Source organism: Dermochelys coriacea, chromosome 8 (genome assembly GCF_009764565.3).
Source record: "Dermochelys coriacea isolate rDerCor1 chromosome 8, rDerCor1.pri.v4, whole genome shotgun sequence".
NCBI classification, from domain to species: Eukaryota; Metazoa; Chordata; order Testudines; family Dermochelyidae; genus Dermochelys; species Dermochelys coriacea.
The window spans coordinates 87048304-87068424 of NC_050075.1; the positions used below are offsets into that span (position 1 = coordinate 87048304).

Here is a 20121-nt window from a genome sequence, read left to right on the forward strand (position 1 = left end):
TTTTCTGCCTCAAATCTAACCTGCTAATTTTGAGGCCAGTGTGATTTTTTTTTTTATAGTGTGGAGCAAAAATTAGGCTTATAATAGAAACTCAGTTGTAACCTTACTTTGGAGCAGCTAACACTACTTCATAAGAAAGCAGAACAATGATACTTCTTTACGATGAGAGCAAGAAGTCTTTAAATCATGATTTGAGGACTTCTGACAGATGTTAGGGTGTACTACAGGAGTGGGTGGGTGAGGCTCTTTGGCCTGCAGTGTCCAGGAGGTTAAACTAGATGATCATAATGATCCCTTCAGGCCTTAAATTCTATGAGTCTACAAACACCATTTTGGCCCATGCTACTTTAGCTTATATTAAACACTTACTGTATCTGAGTGAGTAAGAAGATAACATCCATTTCTGGATTGTAAATTATTATTAAAATGTAATTTACCACATGCTGCATGGCACATATGTCAGTTCACAATGCATACATAGTTGACTTGAAACACTTATTTGCTCACTACCTTTCTGAGTGCTATATTTGACAATATTGCTAATGTCAAAGGGCTTGTCTACATGGCAAGTTAGTGCACGCTGTTGATTTACACCACGCTAACTCCCTGTGTAGACAAGCCCTAAGTAGCATAGTTTCAGTATCTAAATAGTTTAGCTTGATATTATATTAACACCTAAACTAAAGACTGCTGGATTTAGATGTAAAATTGGCTTAAATGAAGGAAAATATGGGCAGGTATTCCAGCTTTCCCAAGTAGTTCTGCCAATTCACCTGTCCTGATGTGCAACATCCTGATTATTGCTGTCATCACCACCTCTGAACATTCCCTTGCTAATGAATACTCGTAATAATATTGCTCAGTGTTTCTGACTAACGGTGTGCAAAATATTCATACCAAATGTCAAACTAGAAAGTTACAGCTGTATCCTTCTCATAAAGAATTAAAAAAAATTTTTTTTCAGAAAATAAGTTGTGATCTAATCCTTGTTTTGAACATTGGCCTATAAAGGTGTAAGACAATATATTTAACGCACTCTGCTTCCTAGCATCCAAACAATTGGATTTTTATCAGTTAAGTTCTGCAGCACTGAGAGAAAATAGAAACTGTTTATCCAGAAAATCTTGTAAACAAGAGCCAAAAAAGACTGTTGCGCTCTGTATGCTTCAGTTAAATGGCACCATTATCACAATTCAGGTAGTGAAAGTCCTAAATGTATCCCCACATTTTTGCTATACATGTGTTTGAAGGGATTCCAGATTGTAATAGTGGCCATGTTCCAAATCATAATGTTTTGTACATTGTCCAAGTTGTTTGAGGAAATTTGCAGAGCACCTGGCTGCATCCGCCTCATTATTATTACTAATCATGTTTATTACAGTAATGCCTAGGGGCCAATCAAGAATGAGGGCCTATTGAGCTAGGACCAGTACAAACACAGAATAGCACATAGTCCCTGTCCCAAAGTGTACATGAAAAAAGCAATCTGGTTCTTAAAAGAAGAATTTTAATTAAAGAAAAAGTAAAAGAATCACCTCTGTAAAATCAGGATGGTAAATACCTTACAGGGTAATCAGATTCAAAACATAGAGAATCCCTTTAGGCAAAACCTTAAATTACAAAAAGACACAAAAACAAGAATATACATTCCATTCAGCATAGCTATTTTGCCAGCCATTAAACAAAAGAAAATCTAATGCATTTCTAGCTAGATTGCTTCCTAACTTTTTACAGGAGTTCTGAAGAGCATTCCTGATCTGTTCCCAGCAAAAGCATTACACAGACAGACAGAACCTTTGTTCCCCCTCCCCCCTTCCACCTTTGAAAATATCTTGTCTCCTCATTGGTCATTTTGGTCAGGTGCCAGCGAGGTTATCTTAGCTTCTTAAGCCTTTACAGGTGAAAGGGTTTTGCCTCAGGTCAGGAGGGATTTTATAGTTCTGTATACAGAAAGGTGGTTACCCTTCTCTTTATATTTATGACAGAAAAGGTCTTGTGCCATCATTATGAAAGGTTTATATCACATGCATGCAGTGGTTAGAAAGCAAATTCTGACCTGAGACACGCACACCTCCCATGGTATTTAATGCCATTTTAAGCTGTTTAATTTCTTCCTGATAATCTACCTAATAAGTATTTGTAGCTGTTTAGCATTCTGACTTCTATGGTATTTGGCTCTCTCAAATATTCACACATGGAAGATAAGACTTTTTTTTCTTGGAATAAAAGAAGGAGGATTTCTTGGAAATCCTCAGGTCTTCAGTTTTATGTCCTTCCTTCTTTCTTTACTCAGGCAAACTGCTTTTGATTTTGCAGGGACTTTATCTGTTTAATGATTAAAGGACAATTTCTCATGCTGATATGGAAATTAAAAAAGACTATGTAAGTGCTACTCAGTATGAATTAGGGTTGCTGTTTCTGGCCCAATGCAAGAACATCAGGAATAGGACCCTTTTAAGACTTAGTAAATCTTTACAAGAATACATTTATGAATTGCAAATATGCTGTGGTAACATGAACTAATTTTTCTCTAATATTAATAATATAGATTAAGATGAATGTATTATATTTTGGCAAACACGACATTTTACAACTGATGAAAAAGCATGCATTTTTCCCTAAACAAATTGAAATATTTTGTAAAGATTTATATATCTCCATAAAGAGACCTATTTTTACTGTGTCTGGCTGAGTATAGGGTATAAATGACATTTCTTACTGCTGTAAAGACTTTGGTGATTTTCATATTAAGACATCTCAAAGATTTGAAAACTGCTGATGTTTGACTTCCTGTTTCAATGAACTATAAAAAACCTGGTCCCTTGTAAGAAAAGTATGTTTATTTTGAAACATTGGAGAGCAATTTGCTTAACAAAAGAAAAAGTGAAAGAAATGAAAACTTAAATGTTAATGAAAACTGGCAAAGTAAAAGATACTTTTTTGATATTTACAATTTCACAAAAATGTTTGTTTAATCAGACAGTGTGGTTAATCACACAGGTGAAATTGAAACTTACTACCATTGAATGATAGTGTAAAAGTTAATAAATTCAGCTCATAATCGTTATGCTCGTGGTAGTTATAATAATTTACTGTCCATACCAAATCTTTATAAGCATTGTAATTAAATATAAAATGCACATTAGAATTATAATGAGTAATTAGGGCAACATAACTAATATGCATAAAAGTCCCAGAGCTCATTAAAATGTTAAAAGACAAAACCTGTTCTATCTAGAATTTTTGCATATTTTCTGTAGCTGTTTGAATGCCTGTGTACCTTGTGCATTGTTCTTCCTGTTCTTTTATAAATTATGCATTAAAAAACATACTGAAAATCTTTGGTAGAGCAGATTCAGTATTACCTTATCCGGTTTCCAGTTGGAACATGAGCTGCAGAATCTCATTTCTAATGATATCCCACAGACCAGCATAAAGGCCTGATTTATCAAAAATGGGATAGTGCACTTCAGATGCATGTAATCTGAGCAGTAACAAATTATGGAACAAAGAAATATCAACATAAATAGCAAAAATTTCATCTCCACTCTTTGTTTAATTTATTTGTTATTTAAGCACTAGAGAAGACCACAATGTGCAATGAACAGGCAGCATTATTGTAAGAAGAGACTTTCCAGGTCAAGAGAATTATGATCCATCCAATCATTTTACTAAAATGAAACCAAACAGGTCTGTGACACATGCTTTTCATAAAGGATTTTTTCTACTTTACTGTTCATTAAGGGATATACTCTGCCCATGCTGCACATATCTAACTTTAAGTGTTGTAGGAGTTATACATACACATAAAGGAGACAATAGATCCATGAGCCTCTACTACTAAGCACATGTGATGTTCATGCTCAATTGTGATTGTGATGTTGGGAGTCTTTGTGTAGCACAATGTGCAATCTGATTGTGCTCCAGCCCAGGTGCACACATCATCCAAAGTAACGTTTAGTGCTAGGTGTAGTTTTCCACACTGACTACTAGTAAATCTCAGGCCCTCTGCATGCCTGCCCTCTTCCTTGCAAGAGTGCATGGCAAAAAATGGGTAGGAAGTGAGTGGTGAATGGGAGACCATATGGGTTTATGCAAGCACTAAATGACTAATTCTCATCACAGGTCTTAATTTGGCAACTAGGCAATAACTTCAAAGCCATACATCAGCACTGTCATTGATACAGGATCAGGGTCCTATCCTGTTTGTCACTTTTATGCTTATTTGTGCAATACCACATCTGTCTTGTGCAGTACAGGATAAGACAGGCACATAGTCGAATTCTGCCTGCCTTCAACCCCATGCACTACCACTGTCAGTGATTAATTTTCAAGATGATTACACAGCAGGGGGTCAGTACGGAATTTGGCCTCACTACATGTGATCATAAAAATGGGCACATCATTGCATTTTTCCCAAAATATGATATGCAGTTTTAAAAATGACTTCATTCTCAATTAGTGGAAGTTACTGAATTTTATTTCTACCAGTAATATAATTATTCCTATAGAATATAATTGAAATAGCCAATGCAGACTAAAAAAGTACACATTCCTCAAACCCCTCCTCAAAATAACTGACATCACCAGAATATGTGATGGTATTGGTTACTGGAAAGTTTTATCTCTTATTTAGCAAGACCTGCACAATTCATCATGCAGTTGTAAAACTCATGGCAATAAAAACTTTACAGCACCCCTCATCCTTATTTACTCACTTCATAAGTTCAGCCTACCAAGAGGCCAGTCATGTAAAACTGTCATTGATATATTTTTTGTTTTACTATTTGAATGCTTGATGATGGTTGTACCAGTGAGTTCTGACTGTCTCCAGCTACCTCCTTCTAGTCAGGCAGCTATGTGTTGGGATTTCTCAAGGGTCAATCAGGGCTGAATAGTTTTACTGCTCTTATCCACTCTGCTTTAGTGATAAACTTAAAAGCTCATCAATAAGGCTCTAGATTTTTTTTTTCTGGAAACTAATCATATATGTAAGTTTCTTTGAAATTCCATTCACTTATGTACAGGGTAAAAGCTGAACATGTATTCACATGCTTTGCTGAGTAAGGATGTACCTGAATCATGATCTAAGGGAGGGAGGGTAAGTCTGTAAGTTGAGGCACAAAAGCTATATGCTAGTACTGGTGCATATACCAGTGATATAGAATCTCCTTTTTCTTCATATTGTTACTTCATCTAAATGTTAATCATATTATTTTACAGTATATATATTTTAGCAGGAAATAAACTAATTTCATTATTATAACACATGAGTGATTAAAAATTCTTGTGGAATATCACTATTTTTATTTTCATTTACTGTAAGGAAAGTCTTAGCTATTCAGTTAGTGTTTTTTCTTGTCACAGGAGTCAGCAACAGAATGTTTCAGGACAATGAGCAATGTCTAGGACTATCGACTTCAAAAAGCTCAGACTTTAATAAACTCAGAGAACTAGTAGCTAAGGTCCCATTGGAAGACAATCTAAGGGGAAAATGTGTTCAGGAGAGCTGGCAGTTTCTCAAAGAGGAAATATTAAAGGCACAACAGCAAACTATCCTGATGCAAACGAAAGATCGGAAAAATAGCAAGAAATCAATATGGCTGCATCAGGAGCTCTTTAATGACCTGAAAATCAAAAAAAAAAAAAATCTGGACAAATTGCTAAGGATGAGTACAAAAGAATAGTACAGACATGTAAGGACAAAATCAGAAAGGCTAAGGCACAAACTGAGTTTCACCTAGCAAGAAACGTAAAAGGCAATAAGAAGAGGTTCTATAAAGACAAAGAGAAAGACAAAGGAAAGTGTTAGGCCCTCTACATAACAAAGAAGGAGAGCTAATGGACAACATCAAGAAAGCTGAAATGTATAATGCTTATTTTGCTTCAGTCTTCACTAAAAAAGGTAATTGTAACTAGATGTTTAACACAATTTATAATAATTGCACATATTGCAATAGGGTACCTGCCATTTGGGAGTGACCACTGGGATGTATTTATTTATTTTCAATTTCCTAACCTGTGGCTATATAAAATTTCAGCAGTTAGTAAGAGAGGGAACACAGCAAAGTGTTACTGAGGGCAACTGGACTTTCCTAACAGAGAGAGAAAGAGGGATCACTCTCTGAGAAAAGTTAATAGGCAGCAGGAAAAGTGCTTGAGAAGGAAAGTCAGTTAAACGAGAAAGATAGGAAATATTTCTCTAAAAATACTAGCAGGATTTTAACTCCTGATTTTAACTCCTCAGCATGAGCCTGGTGGAACACCCCAGTTGCTAAAGGTTTTTTGTTTTTAGTCTTGACAGAGGTGGTAGCCGCATAGAGTATGATCAAACCCCCTGCGATCACAAGCCACCCGGACCACTTATGAATGTTGGACTCTGAATGTGCCATTGAGAGGTGTGAGAATCCTGTAAGGTGGTATCTTCAGAGAATCAGAATTATAAGAAAGGCATCCACAGTTGACTTAAATACAAACTGATTAAAAAGGAGAAATATGCAGAAGCAGTTGGTGGTGCTCAGCTGAGGAAACAGATGTCTGCTTTTTGTGTAACTGAGGGAAGTTAGGCAAGGAGGTCTAGGGATAACAAACAGACTTCGTATTTAAACTGTTTTCATTTGGTTGAGTACAATGGAAAAGAAGTTGGGAGTTTGTTTATTGTCATCAATCTGGAATTTGGTCTGGATTCTGACCCCAACTCCAGCCCTTTTGCACTGCTGTGATGGCATATATGGTCCTTACAGGGGATGCAACAGGCCCAGGGGAAATCCCTCTGCACAGTAGCAGTGTCGGACTTATGTAAGCACTATGCTGCCTCACCTTACATGCCTTGGTGTGGTGGTGGGAGTGGGTGAATTAGAGGTAGGAGAGGTTATGCTCATAGTGTTTTGTGCTACTGCAATTCTAAGCTGCAGGACAACCCAGAGAAACCAGATACAGCTTCCAAAAAATAGAGTCATCCTGAAAGCTGCTTTAACTTATGCCAGGAGCTATTTCAGTTTCCCTGGTAGCCCAGAATTGGGGCAGCACAAAGGTGGCATTTTCCCCCAGTCTCAGAGTGCACCTTCTGTGCTGCATCTCTCAGCAGAGACAGTACAGATTCTAGTCCCATGAGGGTTATTAGTTTTCACTACACATATCAGTATGCTTTTCTGTAAAAATGTGGTGCTGATTTTAAATCAGGGTAATAGTGCATGTAAATTGAGAACGCCTTTTTTTTGCACAGTTGAAAATCTTGTCACTACCAATTAGAGTGAATGAATCAGTCCATTCTCTTTATGTTATCACGGGGAAGAGACAATTGGAGAGAGTGGTTATAGCTGCTGAAATTAAAGGAGAGAAAAGATCTTTTGGTGGCCTTCTGAAACCAGTTCACAGTGAGCTATGTATTGGTATGGAAAATCATACATTCTGTTCAATCCCATCTAAAATTTTACTCTCCTGTGTGTTTTCATTAGATGCAGGGCTACATCCTTATATTTCTAGCATCCATGTTTTCTCTTCCCAGACTCCAAATTAATATAAAATTGGATGAGCTCTCTCACATCTCTGGAATACTAATTAATAGTTAATATTTTATTAAATGGAAGCCCAGCAAGATTGTGTCCAAAGTCACACAGGAAGTCAGTGACAGACTCATTAACAGAACCCAGTCTTCCCAGTCCTGTACTTTAAACACACCATTCTGTCAAACTACAGTGTCTAACTGCCTTTAAAGTCCAAAGATCTGGGACAATGTATGGGATTGTGACACAGAGGCTCATTTCTGGTTCACTGCTTTGTGTCAGCAGCTCCTCTCAGGCCTGACATGCTCACTATACTTCACACACTGTGTCATGATATTTATATAAAAGGTGACATGGAATATATGGTTTGAAATCGAATAACTCACTGATCATTAATATTCTTATGTGATATATGTAAACATATTTAAACCAGATATGTCAAGGGAGTGAGTAAGTGGGTTTGCCCTAGACAAAGGAATGTGCTTTTGCTTCTCTGGTTATTCCGGTCTTCAGGCAGAGACAAGGAAGGCCCGTTTACATTTTAGGTAAACAAAGCTATCAAGAGTGGAGGAGACTGTTTCCAGCAGCAAAGAGAAACTTTATCGGGGCTATAAAGACTGGGGGGGGGGGGTCTGAACCTCAAGTGATATGCAATTGATTCAACTGATTGTGTACAGTATTACTGTATTATCAAAGTTTTATCGAGTGGGATGTTGTATGATAGCCTATGATACACTGGTGATTAATATCTTTGTAAAATGTATGTATTAGCACTATATGAGGAATTATGGATTGCATTGACATTAGGCTTTCCAGTCTGTGTCCAAACCAAGGGAAAACAAGTTTTTCCCAGGGAGGAGGGAATGTCACAGGTGTTTACCTGTCTCCTATGTAAATTAAGCATGGTGAAATCAAAACAATGGAATCTCCATTTACTTATAGAGGGATGAGAAGCCCCCAGGAAGGGGAAAAAATAGCATGAGGTCACCCTGCTGCTTGAAATAAGGTCATTGAACTTTGGAACATATAAGCAGAGCCAGAAAGCCATTTTAGCATCCATCACTAGAGCGACACAAGGGAACAGAGCTCTTGAAAGCTGAGAAAGCTGGCTCCCCAAGCGGGGGGGGAGGCAGCGGTTGAAGTCTCTGTCTAGGTGAGAAACCTGCTTAGGAAAAGATATTTCACCTAGGAAGACAAGGGAAGCCAGCACCTTGTACTTCCACAGAAGTTCCTGACTGAGAGAAAGTCAGCCATGGCTGGAAAGAAGGTAGACTGGTGAGAGAAATTATCTTGACCAAAGCCTGTACCTTGCTAGATTACATTTTAGACTTTTAGATGCATGTTTTCACTTTTGTTTGCTTGTAATCCTTTCTAATGTTACTCCTCTTACTTGGTATCACTTAAGCTATGTGCTATTTTTAATACATTTGTTTTATTTTTACTATAAACCAACTCAGTGCTCTGTTTCAAAGGAAGGGTGTATTTACCTCAGTTAAATTAATACACTGTATTGTGCTTTTGTCTCTTTAAAGGCACAATGAACCATATTATTTCTCTGAGCTGTCCAGGAGAGGGCTGGACAATGCAGAGCACATGGTTTGGGAGAAATGTGGGGCTGGGAGTGTGTTGGAGTCACCTTGCTGTTTGTAATTGAAGCTGGTGGAAGTCAGAGTAGGGCTGTAGAAAGGCTACTGGGGTCAGAGCTGATGAACCAGGGCTGTCCAGAACAAAAACACTCAAGGTGTGAACTGCATGCTACACTAGCTCAGAGCATCCCAGGCTGGATGCTACAGCAGCAAAGCATTGGGTTACAGGGCAGTGACACAACCCCTTGCAGGTCTTGATTGCACCCCCCCCACAACCCTGTGACAGGGACTCAGTCCAATTGTCATTGAAGTCAATGGAGAGACAGACTCCCAGTGATTAAATAATAGCTGGATCATGCCCTTCACTGGCAATAATTCTTGACAGATAAAGTGTCCTTTTAAATATTTGTGAATATACTTAGGGGTAATTTCTGCATTAGTCGCTGTATAGTCTATTTTAAGGGTCTATAGAAGTGGATACTGCATATGAATGCTTGTTTCCAAACATTTTATTTTAGTACATCATAATTCTACTTCATGTACTTTTAACGAGATTCACATATTTTTGTTTGTACTGAGTCATGTCCCTATTGGCACATAAAATAGCATTATGAAACTGACCAGCCTATGTAAAGAACTTCCTCATGAACCTTCTGTTTAATATAGATGTTCCTTTTTTTGCAGTAGTCGGCTATCATAAAAGATTATGGCCTCTTAAAATGACAAGCTTAAAGATTAGTGTTGTTATGAAAAAGAATGGAGGGAGGAGTCATTTCACCTATATATATATATATATATATAACTAGTTTAAAGCGACAACTGGAAAATTGCTTGAAAAACATGAATGGAGTTTTATTTATAAGTTGTATGGGTTTTTTTCTGTTTTTAAATATAATTTATATTCATCATAAAATGCTATGAAAATATTAAAAAAATCTAAGAAGGCGGCAATTGCTTATCTGTTCGTGTTTTCCCTTTGTTAAACTATTTCCTGTGAAATTTTGGGGTGTTTAAGGTTGGATTTTCCTGAAAAATGGAGAAATTGGCAATCACTTATCTATCTTTTATCTGTTGTAAATTAAAATATTATTTTTTAAAATTAATTTTGTACAAAAAGATAGCTGCAAAAGAGAGCAGACTATTAGGATTAGATTAGGATGCAACATTTATGTGTATAGTGAATTATGGGAAAAATCAGACTTATTATATAGTTGTGAAAGTGAGTTCTACCTTTAATATGTACAGTCCACATTTTACACTCTTTTGGTTTAATCCTGAATTCCTTAGATGGGTGAAAATCTTAGCAGAGTCTTTGGGCATTGTGTTGTCAGGCATTCAGGGGCCTGCCAGAGTCTTTCCAGTTTTCAATGGGGTTTGTAGAAGTCCCTTAAGGATTAAGTATATTTATAGGGTACATACTGTCTTTGGTAAGAAATTTAAATATTTTTGAATAATTCTTAGTGCAACATGCAGTGGGCACTGTTTGTTCATAACACAGGATTATATGTTTGTTGCCTGAGACACACAGCTAAATAAAAGCTGTATATTATATTCTACTTTCAGGGATAATTTCTTTCATATCCAATTTGAGAAATGTGGTTAAATGTGAGTAGTCCTGTCACAAAAATCAAATAGGAAAATGTTGATCCATCAGACATGAAAGTAACTTCAAGCATCTTGTAGAAGAAATGACAAAAAAAATCTGTAATGATTTTTCTTTTAAAATTTGCGCTTCAATTTTTTTCCAGTCGCCCCCACAATTCAGGAACTTAAATCCAGTGGTGGGATGCTAGGAGGTAATGGACTGATAAGATGTGAAAGTGCAGGAGTTCCTGCTCCAGTCTTTGAGTGGTACAAAGGAGAGAGAAAGTAAGTAGCCTGAATGTATTTATTGTATATGTTATACACTGATACCAGTCTAATGCTGTTCTGCGTATTATAAGCCTTGTCTTACAAAGAGAGGCATCAGTGGAGTTTGGTGTAGTACTAATGTTCAGTTGATTTACAGTAGAAAAATTATAATGAAAAAACAAAATACTGACAGGGCTTAACTTCTAAGATTGGGTCCATTAATGTGTAAAGAAGCATTTAAAAGATGCAGTCAGTGTATCTTGTGGATAGCTTTGGTTATCATGGGCCTGATTTTAGATTGTGGGCCTAATATTTGATTCCCAATCCAGTCTCCAAAGTCTTTTCAGTTTTTCCAGTGGACCTGTACTCACATGCAAACAGATCATTTGTTTCAGCACATCTGAGGAATAACTGATATATCTTAATAACACTGCATTGAACATTGGAGTGCTCCCTACTAAACCCAATGCCTGGGTGTCAGACATAGTGCAGGAACCAAGTTGTGTGTGCAAATCAAAGTCACTGAAAGAAACAATCCCAGCAGCATGGGAGCCCTGAGAATCCTTCCCCCCTACTCAGAAGGTGAGAAGGAAGGTGCTACTGGGACGAGACATCATCACAACCTCTCTGGAGAAAGGATGAAAGCCTCCTCTCTCTCTCGCAGAAATCAAGTGAAACATTGGAAGAGCCCTCTCCCAGCATTAGGATGAGATGAGAAAAAGCCCAAAATTCCATCCAGCAATCAGAAGGAAAAGATTATGCCATATTGTCAGATACTATGGTAACGGAGGCTATATAAGTAACTAAGATGGATAGAAAAAAATCACAAAAAATGGGAAATTTTTACTATCATAACAGTAGTTACAGACAACTTCCGTTTGAAAAAAAGGCTGTTCAACCAAAAGACTGGGCGGGGGGAAACAAGTTCTGCCATTTGTGGTCTGAGGAACAGATCCTCAACTTGTGTGAATTGCCATCACTCCACTGAACTCAGTGGAGCTAAGATGTTTTATACTAGCTGAGAATCTGGCCCAGGGTTTACTTTCTCTCATCTTGCATGCTGAAAATCAAAGTGTTTTTCATATTTGTTTTTAGTCAGTTTCATTTTTAGATCCTTAATGCTACCTAGTTTGAGTATCCCTCTCCTCCAGGACATCTTTATTTATTTAAAAACAACTGCTTTCATTGAGATTTTTAATGTGAAAACTGTTCTACAGCTCTTAGGTTTATATAAAAGTTTATTTTTACAAAATTTAAATATTGGTAGGGTTTGTTTAAGGCATATGCACAGGGGGACAAAGTGAATGTTTACCTTAGCTTTTGGAATTTCCGGCCTGTTAAGTGCTTGCTTTCTCAACATTAACTTCCCATTAATGCTAGTTTTTAACACAGAATATTAATGGGCATTCTTCATCGAAAACAATTAGTCAGAACATTTCTGACTGGCCAGCTGCTCTTCTTTAGATTTGTTCCCCTATAGGAGTATTACCTGCTCCCTTTGCTCCACAACTTCACAGAATGGTCATGAATACTATATTCAGATGAGTTGCAAAGTATTTTTTCAATATTAGCACTAATAGTAGCAGAAGATTATCTTCTTTTGAGGGAACCCCATAAATCCTGCTCCCAAAGGTCCACACTTTGTCTCTCCCCGTTTATTATACCAAAAAACGACCATTATGTATGAGAAGGTATTTTGTTTGTTTTTTTACAAGCAATGTTGCGGTACTGTTTGCATACTTTATAGAGTCTGAACTCAACTGGAGACTCCTGATTTGATGTCAGTAATATCCATTAAATTCATGGATCTGACTGATTCCCTTATTTTTATGTCTGAACTCAAATTTCATGAGAGCAGTAAGACACAACAGGCAATGCATTTCAGGACAATAAAGTCATTGCCATCTGCCTCTTGCTTCAGTTATTATATCACCTGAGGCTTATTTTAATCACCCAGAAATGCACTACTCTATTGTCTCTTATTGCTTAAATATTTTTTAGTACATGCTTATGTTAAGTCTAATGGTAAATAGTATTTTTGTTAAAATGATTTTTATAGACACACTGCAGATACTGAACATTTGCAAAGATTCTAGTATTTCTGAACATTGCAGAACCTTCCCATTTTCAAGAAAGCCACTTTTTTTTTTTTTACTCATACATTGCTGTGTTTCCCAATACTACCCCTGCAAGTGTCATCTCCGGAAGATGAAAAATCTATACAGTACTATGCTGGTAAAGCCAATTCTCTGCTGTAATGCACAACTGAGAAATGTCAATTTTCAAAGGCAGTTCAGGAAAAGACTATGCAGAGCGGTGAGCAGATTATTTATAGGTGTGGCTGAAGTCACTTGCAGGAAATGTTAGGGCCCAATTCACTTGCTTCTGAAGTCAATGGAAACACTTCCATTCCCTATAATGAGAACTGGATTGGACCCTAAATTTAGTGCTGTGTGAATTTAAAAATAAAATTGAGTGATGAGTTAGTTTGAAAAAGACCCAAGAATATCTGTATCTGAAATAGCTATGACTGTTGAATTTACAAACTGTTTCATTTACTTGGATCTAAACACAATAAAAAGTTGCCTTTCAAGGCACTAGGCACCCTGGCATCCATTCAAAATACAGTCCATAAAATAAGGGGGAGGAAATAGTCACAAACCCCCGCTGCATAAAACAACTAGTCAGCAAAAATTAAAAAGTTGCAAAACAAATTGTCAATAAGTCCCTATCAATAAGTTCCACTCAAACCCCAACCCATCCACCTTTTACAAGCGTCTTTTCAGAAAGATGCTTCTTGCTCTGGTGGTCAACAAATTCAAGCTAGTTTGGATCAAGGTGAGGAGTAAATCCCAATATAAAATAACCTTCACACAAAACATTTCATGGGAAGTTTCATCTTTTGTAGGCTAAGGGATCTCTTTTTCACTAGGAGGCTAGTGAAGCACTGGAATGCGTTACCTAGGGAGGTGGTGGAATCTCCTTCCTTTGTGATTTTTAAAAAGAAAAGGAGTACTTGTGGCACCTTAGAGACTAACAAATTTATTAGAGCATAAGCTTTCGTGAGCTACAGCTCACTTCATCGGATGCATTTGGTGGAAAAAACAGAGGAGAGATTTATATACACACACAGAGAACATGAAACAATGGGTTTATCATACACACTGTAAGGAGAGTGATCACTTAAGATTTATTAGATCACTCTAATAAATTTGTTAGTCTCTAAGGTGCCACAAGTACTCCTTTTCTTTTTGCGAATACAGACTAACACGGCTGCTATTCTGAAACCTGTGATTTTTAAGGTCATGACAAATCCCTGGCAGGGATGATTTAGTTGGGGATTGGTCCTGCTTTGAGCAGAGGGTTTGACTAGATGACCTCCTGAGGTCCCTTCCAACCCTGATATTCTATGATCTCCAGTTCAAGCACCATATTAATCTCAGCTGTAGTATGTGGGACAAGGAGAAAAGTAATCTCTCAGTTAGTCAGGTCTTAGACCATTTAGAGCTTCATCTGTCAATACCAATACCTTAAACTCCACCTGGAAGCCAGTAGTCAGCTACTGCAGATCTCAGAGCACTGATGAATGTGTGTATCATAAAATATGAGATTCCATTTAATATACAGGACAGCACATTCTGCAGTAACATTCAACTCATGAATTAATTTAATTGGGCTGGAACCGCCTGGAGAATACAGCTGGATGAAATTTTTCAGACAAAACTTTTTTTTTAAAGAAAAATGCAGATTGTGGCCAAATTGAAATATTTTGCAAATTTGCTAATTGTTTCAGTTGGGGGAAAAAACAAAAAAAGTTGAAAATGTTTTGTCTCAACATCTTCTAAATGAAATGTTTAGACTTAGATTCAGAACAATTTTGAATTTTTACTTCAATTTTACAAATTTTACTTCAACTTTATTTAATTTTTGTAAGTTAAAAAAATTGATAATGAAATTTAGTGTTTTAGGTTGAACAAAATGTTTCATTTCGCCAGAAACAATATTTATTTTACTTTTTCAATTTATCAAAAAATTCCATTTTTTTTTTTCATTTCAGGTTGACCCAAAACTAAATATTCTTCTGATTTTTCATTTTGGCCACCTAACTGAAAATCAGCTATTCACACAGCTCTATTTGATAATGAGTTTTTCATGAGATTTCCTGTATTTGTACTTTAAACCCTGTCTAAAAACCCAGATGACAAAATTGCATAAAAATAGAGATTCAAGGGATTTATGGAGGATTTATCACTATATTTCAAAATCTCAAAATAAGGTTTGGTTTGAGCTGGGCTCTGGAACAGGACAAAGATTTTTTAGCAAGAGATGTGGAGTGGTATTTTATTTTATCCTACTGATCCACATTGACACATTTTTCACTTTGCCTACAGTATTACGAGAGAGGCAGCCCAAAATATTTAATCTAAATCTAAAAATATTTAGCCCAAAATATTTAATCTAAAAATATTAATTCCATTAAAATTGATAAAGAAAACAAAATATACATTTCAAATAATCTAATAAAGACTAAAATCATTATAATGGTCTATAGATTATAGTAACATTAATTGATTCAAATTTGAGATTAAAGATAAATACTCCTTGGGGCTAATACTAATGCATGATCTTCTGTAGTCTGTTTCTAGGTATAATATCTGGAATAAAAGTGAGATCTTATTGTACTGGAAGGCCTCAAGTGCAATATAGCAAGATGAACGAAAAGATTATGTAGCTGCATTCTCTTAAAGTGCAGTCGCTCTCTGAAAAGTGACTTGGTAAAAATGGCTAGAGTTATTTTATTGACTAAGATACATTGTTGTAAGCAAAAATGACAATGAACAGGTCTTGTAAACACCACACAACACTGAGAAGTGAGGATCCTAAAAACGAAGGCAGAAGAATATAAATTTTCATTTCCATGGGAGGCAGTGTGATATAGTAGAGTCCTGGACTGAACCCAGGAGACATGGGTTCTGTTCCTGGCTCTACCTCTGGCCTGCTGGATGACCTTGTGCAAGTCACTTTGACCTCTCTATACATCAATTTCCCCATCTTTAAAGTGGATATAATGATAATGACCTTTTCTTGTCAAGCCCTTTGAAAGGGAAAAGTGTTATATAAAAGCTAGGTAGTATTATTATTATTTATTTAAAAATAAATGTTTCTAGTCTTATAGTTGCAAAGAAAGCCTTCTAAATTTGCACCATGTTAACCAGTACAGTGCTGTTTTCCTGGTCTGCAGACAGACAGCTTCTGTGCCTTTATTGCTGCTCAAAGCTTTCTCAAACCGTGGCAGAGTGATCAATTTTAGTGTTGCTGTTCAGAAATCTGGAGAAAAGTAGTGAAACTGTCCCTGTCAGTTGAATGTGCTGCTGCTTGAGAAAGTTATGAACCACCAACAGATACAAGCACTGGAGTTATTCGTTGAAGAGAATGACATGAAAAGGAGGATGAGAGTAGAGTAGGACGAGACTCTTGAGTGGGAGGACTTTGGAGATAGAGATAGAAAGCTCATGTTTCATTCCAGCAGCTTAAGGGGAATGAAACTTCAGATTCTCAGGCTCCTTTATTTGCTGGATACAAATGATGTAGACCCCAACAGAGCCTAGAGGCAGCACTCTGGTAGGAATCCCAGGTCTCCATCCCTTTCCCGGGAACAGGAGAGCTGGGCTTATAGTCAGCTGGATATCATCCTAAAATAAATTCACTATCTCATACAGAAGTTATGGGCTTGATACAGAAATTATTGGTGAAATTCCATGATGCACCCTAAATGACTCCCAGGGCCTAAAGAGGCACACTCTGCCCAATAGCAAGAGCAGCTAGTTCCCGCTTCACATCCAAGGGACTGGTACAGTGGGATGAAAAGTGAAAGATGAACTTGGGAGCACAGAGGCGCATCGAACGGTAAACAGAGTTAAGAGTACAGATGGGAAAAACCACCCTTAGAGGACACGGGAACTGAGGGCAGCTGTGATAGCTGAGGGAGCTGTGATAGACGGAGAGGAATTTGGAGGTGGGAATAGCCCGGGGGATGGGTTGGAGGTCACAGAAATTCAGGGGGGTGGGGAAATGACAGGGACGGGTGAGTTCTGGGGCACAGAAGCTGGAGAAACAGCTGGGAAAAGAACCTAATAGAAACTAGGTGTGATAGGGAAGCTGAAGGTGGCAGAGGCTGAATACACAGAAATGGGACCTGGTGGACCAAACTGGAGGAAACATGGAGTGGGAGATGAGGAGAACAATGGGAGGCAAGACATTAGAAAGGATGATGGAGCAATAGAAATGAGGAGGAGTAGGGGGAAGCAGAGGCAGGAGGAGGGATGATGATGTGGAGGAAGAATGAGGAGGATGAGTGAAAGCTGGGGTGGTAGAAACCCAGGAGGACAAAGAGAAAGACCTGGGGCATTGCAAAGGCTGTGAGCATGGAGAGTGAAGCTAGGAAGCATGAAGGTGGACGCAGGCAAAGACCAGCATCTACAAGGGCTAGTGGCATGAGGGAGAGAACATGGTGGAAGCAGATAAGAGGGAAGGATAAGGAACGGAGGAGATATTCAGAGATGGAATGAAGAATGTGGGAGTACAAAGTAAGAGGGATTTTGTGGGGAAGGAGGACAGAATAAAGGGAAAGTTTTGACTATCTTAATAGGTAGACTAAAAGCTCTAATCAAAATATGCTGTGGCAAAGCCTGGGAAGCACAAAGTCAATGTGGCCAGAAATCTGGAGAGCTTGAGAGAGGCCAAATCAGCTCGCAGCACCAAAGTCAGTAGTTGTAATGCAGGTGGGCTTTGTGTGATAGAAAAGAACTTGTACTGCTTGGAACCTCATAAGAGTAGAACCTCATGGCTCTGTGTTGGAGGATCTTTCTCTCCTCTGACCCAAACTTTGTGGATCAAAGATTTTCTCATTTGACTTTTTTGGTTTTTGTGGGGGGGTAGGATGTTCAGTATTGTCTTCACATCCTTCTATTGTAGCTGCCATGTTCACTGGCATCTGTTGGGTTTATATGAAAGCATAAAAGACTTTAACACTTACATTTGGCAGGTCTGACCACTGGAATGGGCAATGTAAAACCCAATGAAAGGCCCTTCCCGCAAAGCTTTCTATTAGCTTCTTTGCTGCTGATCATTAGAGCAGTGAAAATGGCTTTGCAGCACCAAAGTACTATTTAGTATGTCTTTCAAAATTTCAGTGCTAGATATATGATGCAATGCTGCATGTAAGTTTGGTATTATGTACATGGTATGCTGTTCAACAGCTAAGTGGTAAGTTTTTGAGGAGCCCAGAACTGCAAAGCAGGAGCTTCACAGTTTTTCTGTGGGTGTTGGAGGAAAAGAAAGTTATTTCAGAAGGCAAATAGCCATTTACAGTAATATATACTTTTAAAATGAAGGGCCACTTTTTTTGCCTTTCACAAGTCTGGAGGAAAACATGGATTTTCTTACTATTCTTCTTACCCACAAAACCAAATTTTCAATCCTCTGTTTTTTCTTCCAGTAAGTTATCCTAGTTTGTTCCTGAAATTGAAGTGTCCACTGGGTAGTACGTAGCCACTGGAATTTGATGTATTCTTTTTCAGTGTATGGTTTAGCCAATACACTCAGCCAACAGGTATAAAAACAGTACAGTACACTCTTAGTGTGTTGACTTACACTGAGAATATAAAGTACACACTGCAATGAAAATCTAATTTATATGCAGGAAAGTATAGTGATTAAATGAAAAATAGAAGCATTAATGAAATGCAGTAAAATATTCAATAATCAATATGCAGATGTACCATTAATAATGATAATTTGCATTTTGAGGCAGAATATTAAATGATTGCATCCCTCTCCTGGATTTATGATTCTCTGCTTCCATATACCAAAATTAAAGAGTAACATGTTTATATAAGCCAAAATTCTGCTCTTAATATGAAATATAAGCAATTCTCTGAGTAATCAAGCATAGCTGGTGATTTTCATCATATAATCTAACTATATTTCTCTTGTGTTTGACTTGGTATGACGCAACTTGTGCATTCTTCTCTACCATGACAAATTATAAAGACTTAGATTTTCCTATCAGCTCAGGTAAAGTCCCATGGCTGCCCCTCTACCCAAATTTTTCTGAGCCATTTAAAAAACCTTGATATTAAATCAGATTTGCTATCTCTTTTAGATATTTATAAGATGCTTATCATTACAGTGCCTGCTTTTTACATAGGATGAATTAGGTATCCCTTATCTTTGGTGAATCTAGACAGTGAGAGGACTCAAAAATTGATGTTCATTTGCCTGGACACACTGTTCCCCTTCTAACTTGGTCATTATCCCTTTCTCCAATGTGGTAGCCATGGTTGTGGAATGACCATAAATCTGAGTAGTTGCTCCTCTAGACACCTGGTTTTTGTTTAGAGAAACAACTACACAACCAATGAGGAGGATTGAAAAAGTTCAATGCAAAAGCTTTCCTGTAAAGCAAAGAGAGATGCAGAGTAATTTTAGGAATAATACTCTTTCCTTTTCCTAATAGAAAAGGAGTACTTGTGGCACCTTAGAGACTAACAAATTTATTAGAGCATAAGCTTTCGTGAGCTACAGCTCACTTCATCACGAAAGCTTATGCTCTAATAAATTTGTTAGTCTCTAAGGTGCCACAAGTACTCCTTTTCTTTTTGCGAATACAGACTAACACGGCTGCTACTCTGAAACTTTTCCTAATAAAGTCCCTTGTTTGGCATTAGGAATAAGTAACCCTTTCTGCGCCTCTTTACCATTTTTGCATGACAGGGACTATATGGAAGCGTGGGACTCTCCAGCAAAGCCAAAACAAAAAAATGCGGGAGAAGTACACCTTATTTTGAGCCTTATTTTGTGCCAAATATCTTGGGTCTTATATCGGCTCATTATAGGGGGCATCTTGTCCTTCATCTCAGGAGCTGGAAACTTCCTCAAACCAGGCGAATCCTCACCTGGAAAGATGCAAACTGCTTTCTGTTTTCTTTGTGCTGCAGGACAAAGGAAAGTAGAGCAGTGTTCAGCACTTCAAAGTTGCCTCTCAGACTGGAGGGCTCCTCTTCTTAGGCTTCAGAGCCAAATCTCCAACTTGAGCCATGTCTATGCATCTTATTGTAGTGTGGTAGCGTGAGCCCTACAAGCCAAGGCCATCAATCTGATCTGGGAAGCTTGCTTCT

The 20121-nt window shown here is 37.6% G+C and overlaps 1 protein-coding gene across 3 annotated transcripts in view; it reads left to right on the forward strand.

Annotated features, from left to right (window-relative positions):
• The window catches only part of NEGR1 (neuronal growth regulator 1), a 609038-nt gene that overhangs the window by 467029 nt on the left and 121888 nt on the right, over positions 1–20121 (forward strand). For all 3 annotated transcript variants that reach the window (XM_038413602.2, XM_038413603.2, XM_038413604.2), the window contains exon 5: positions 10840–10960. In XM_038413602.2, coding sequence (XP_038269530.1) covers positions 10840–10960 — 121 coding nt within the window. The remainder of the gene's footprint in view (positions 1–10839; positions 10961–20121) is intronic.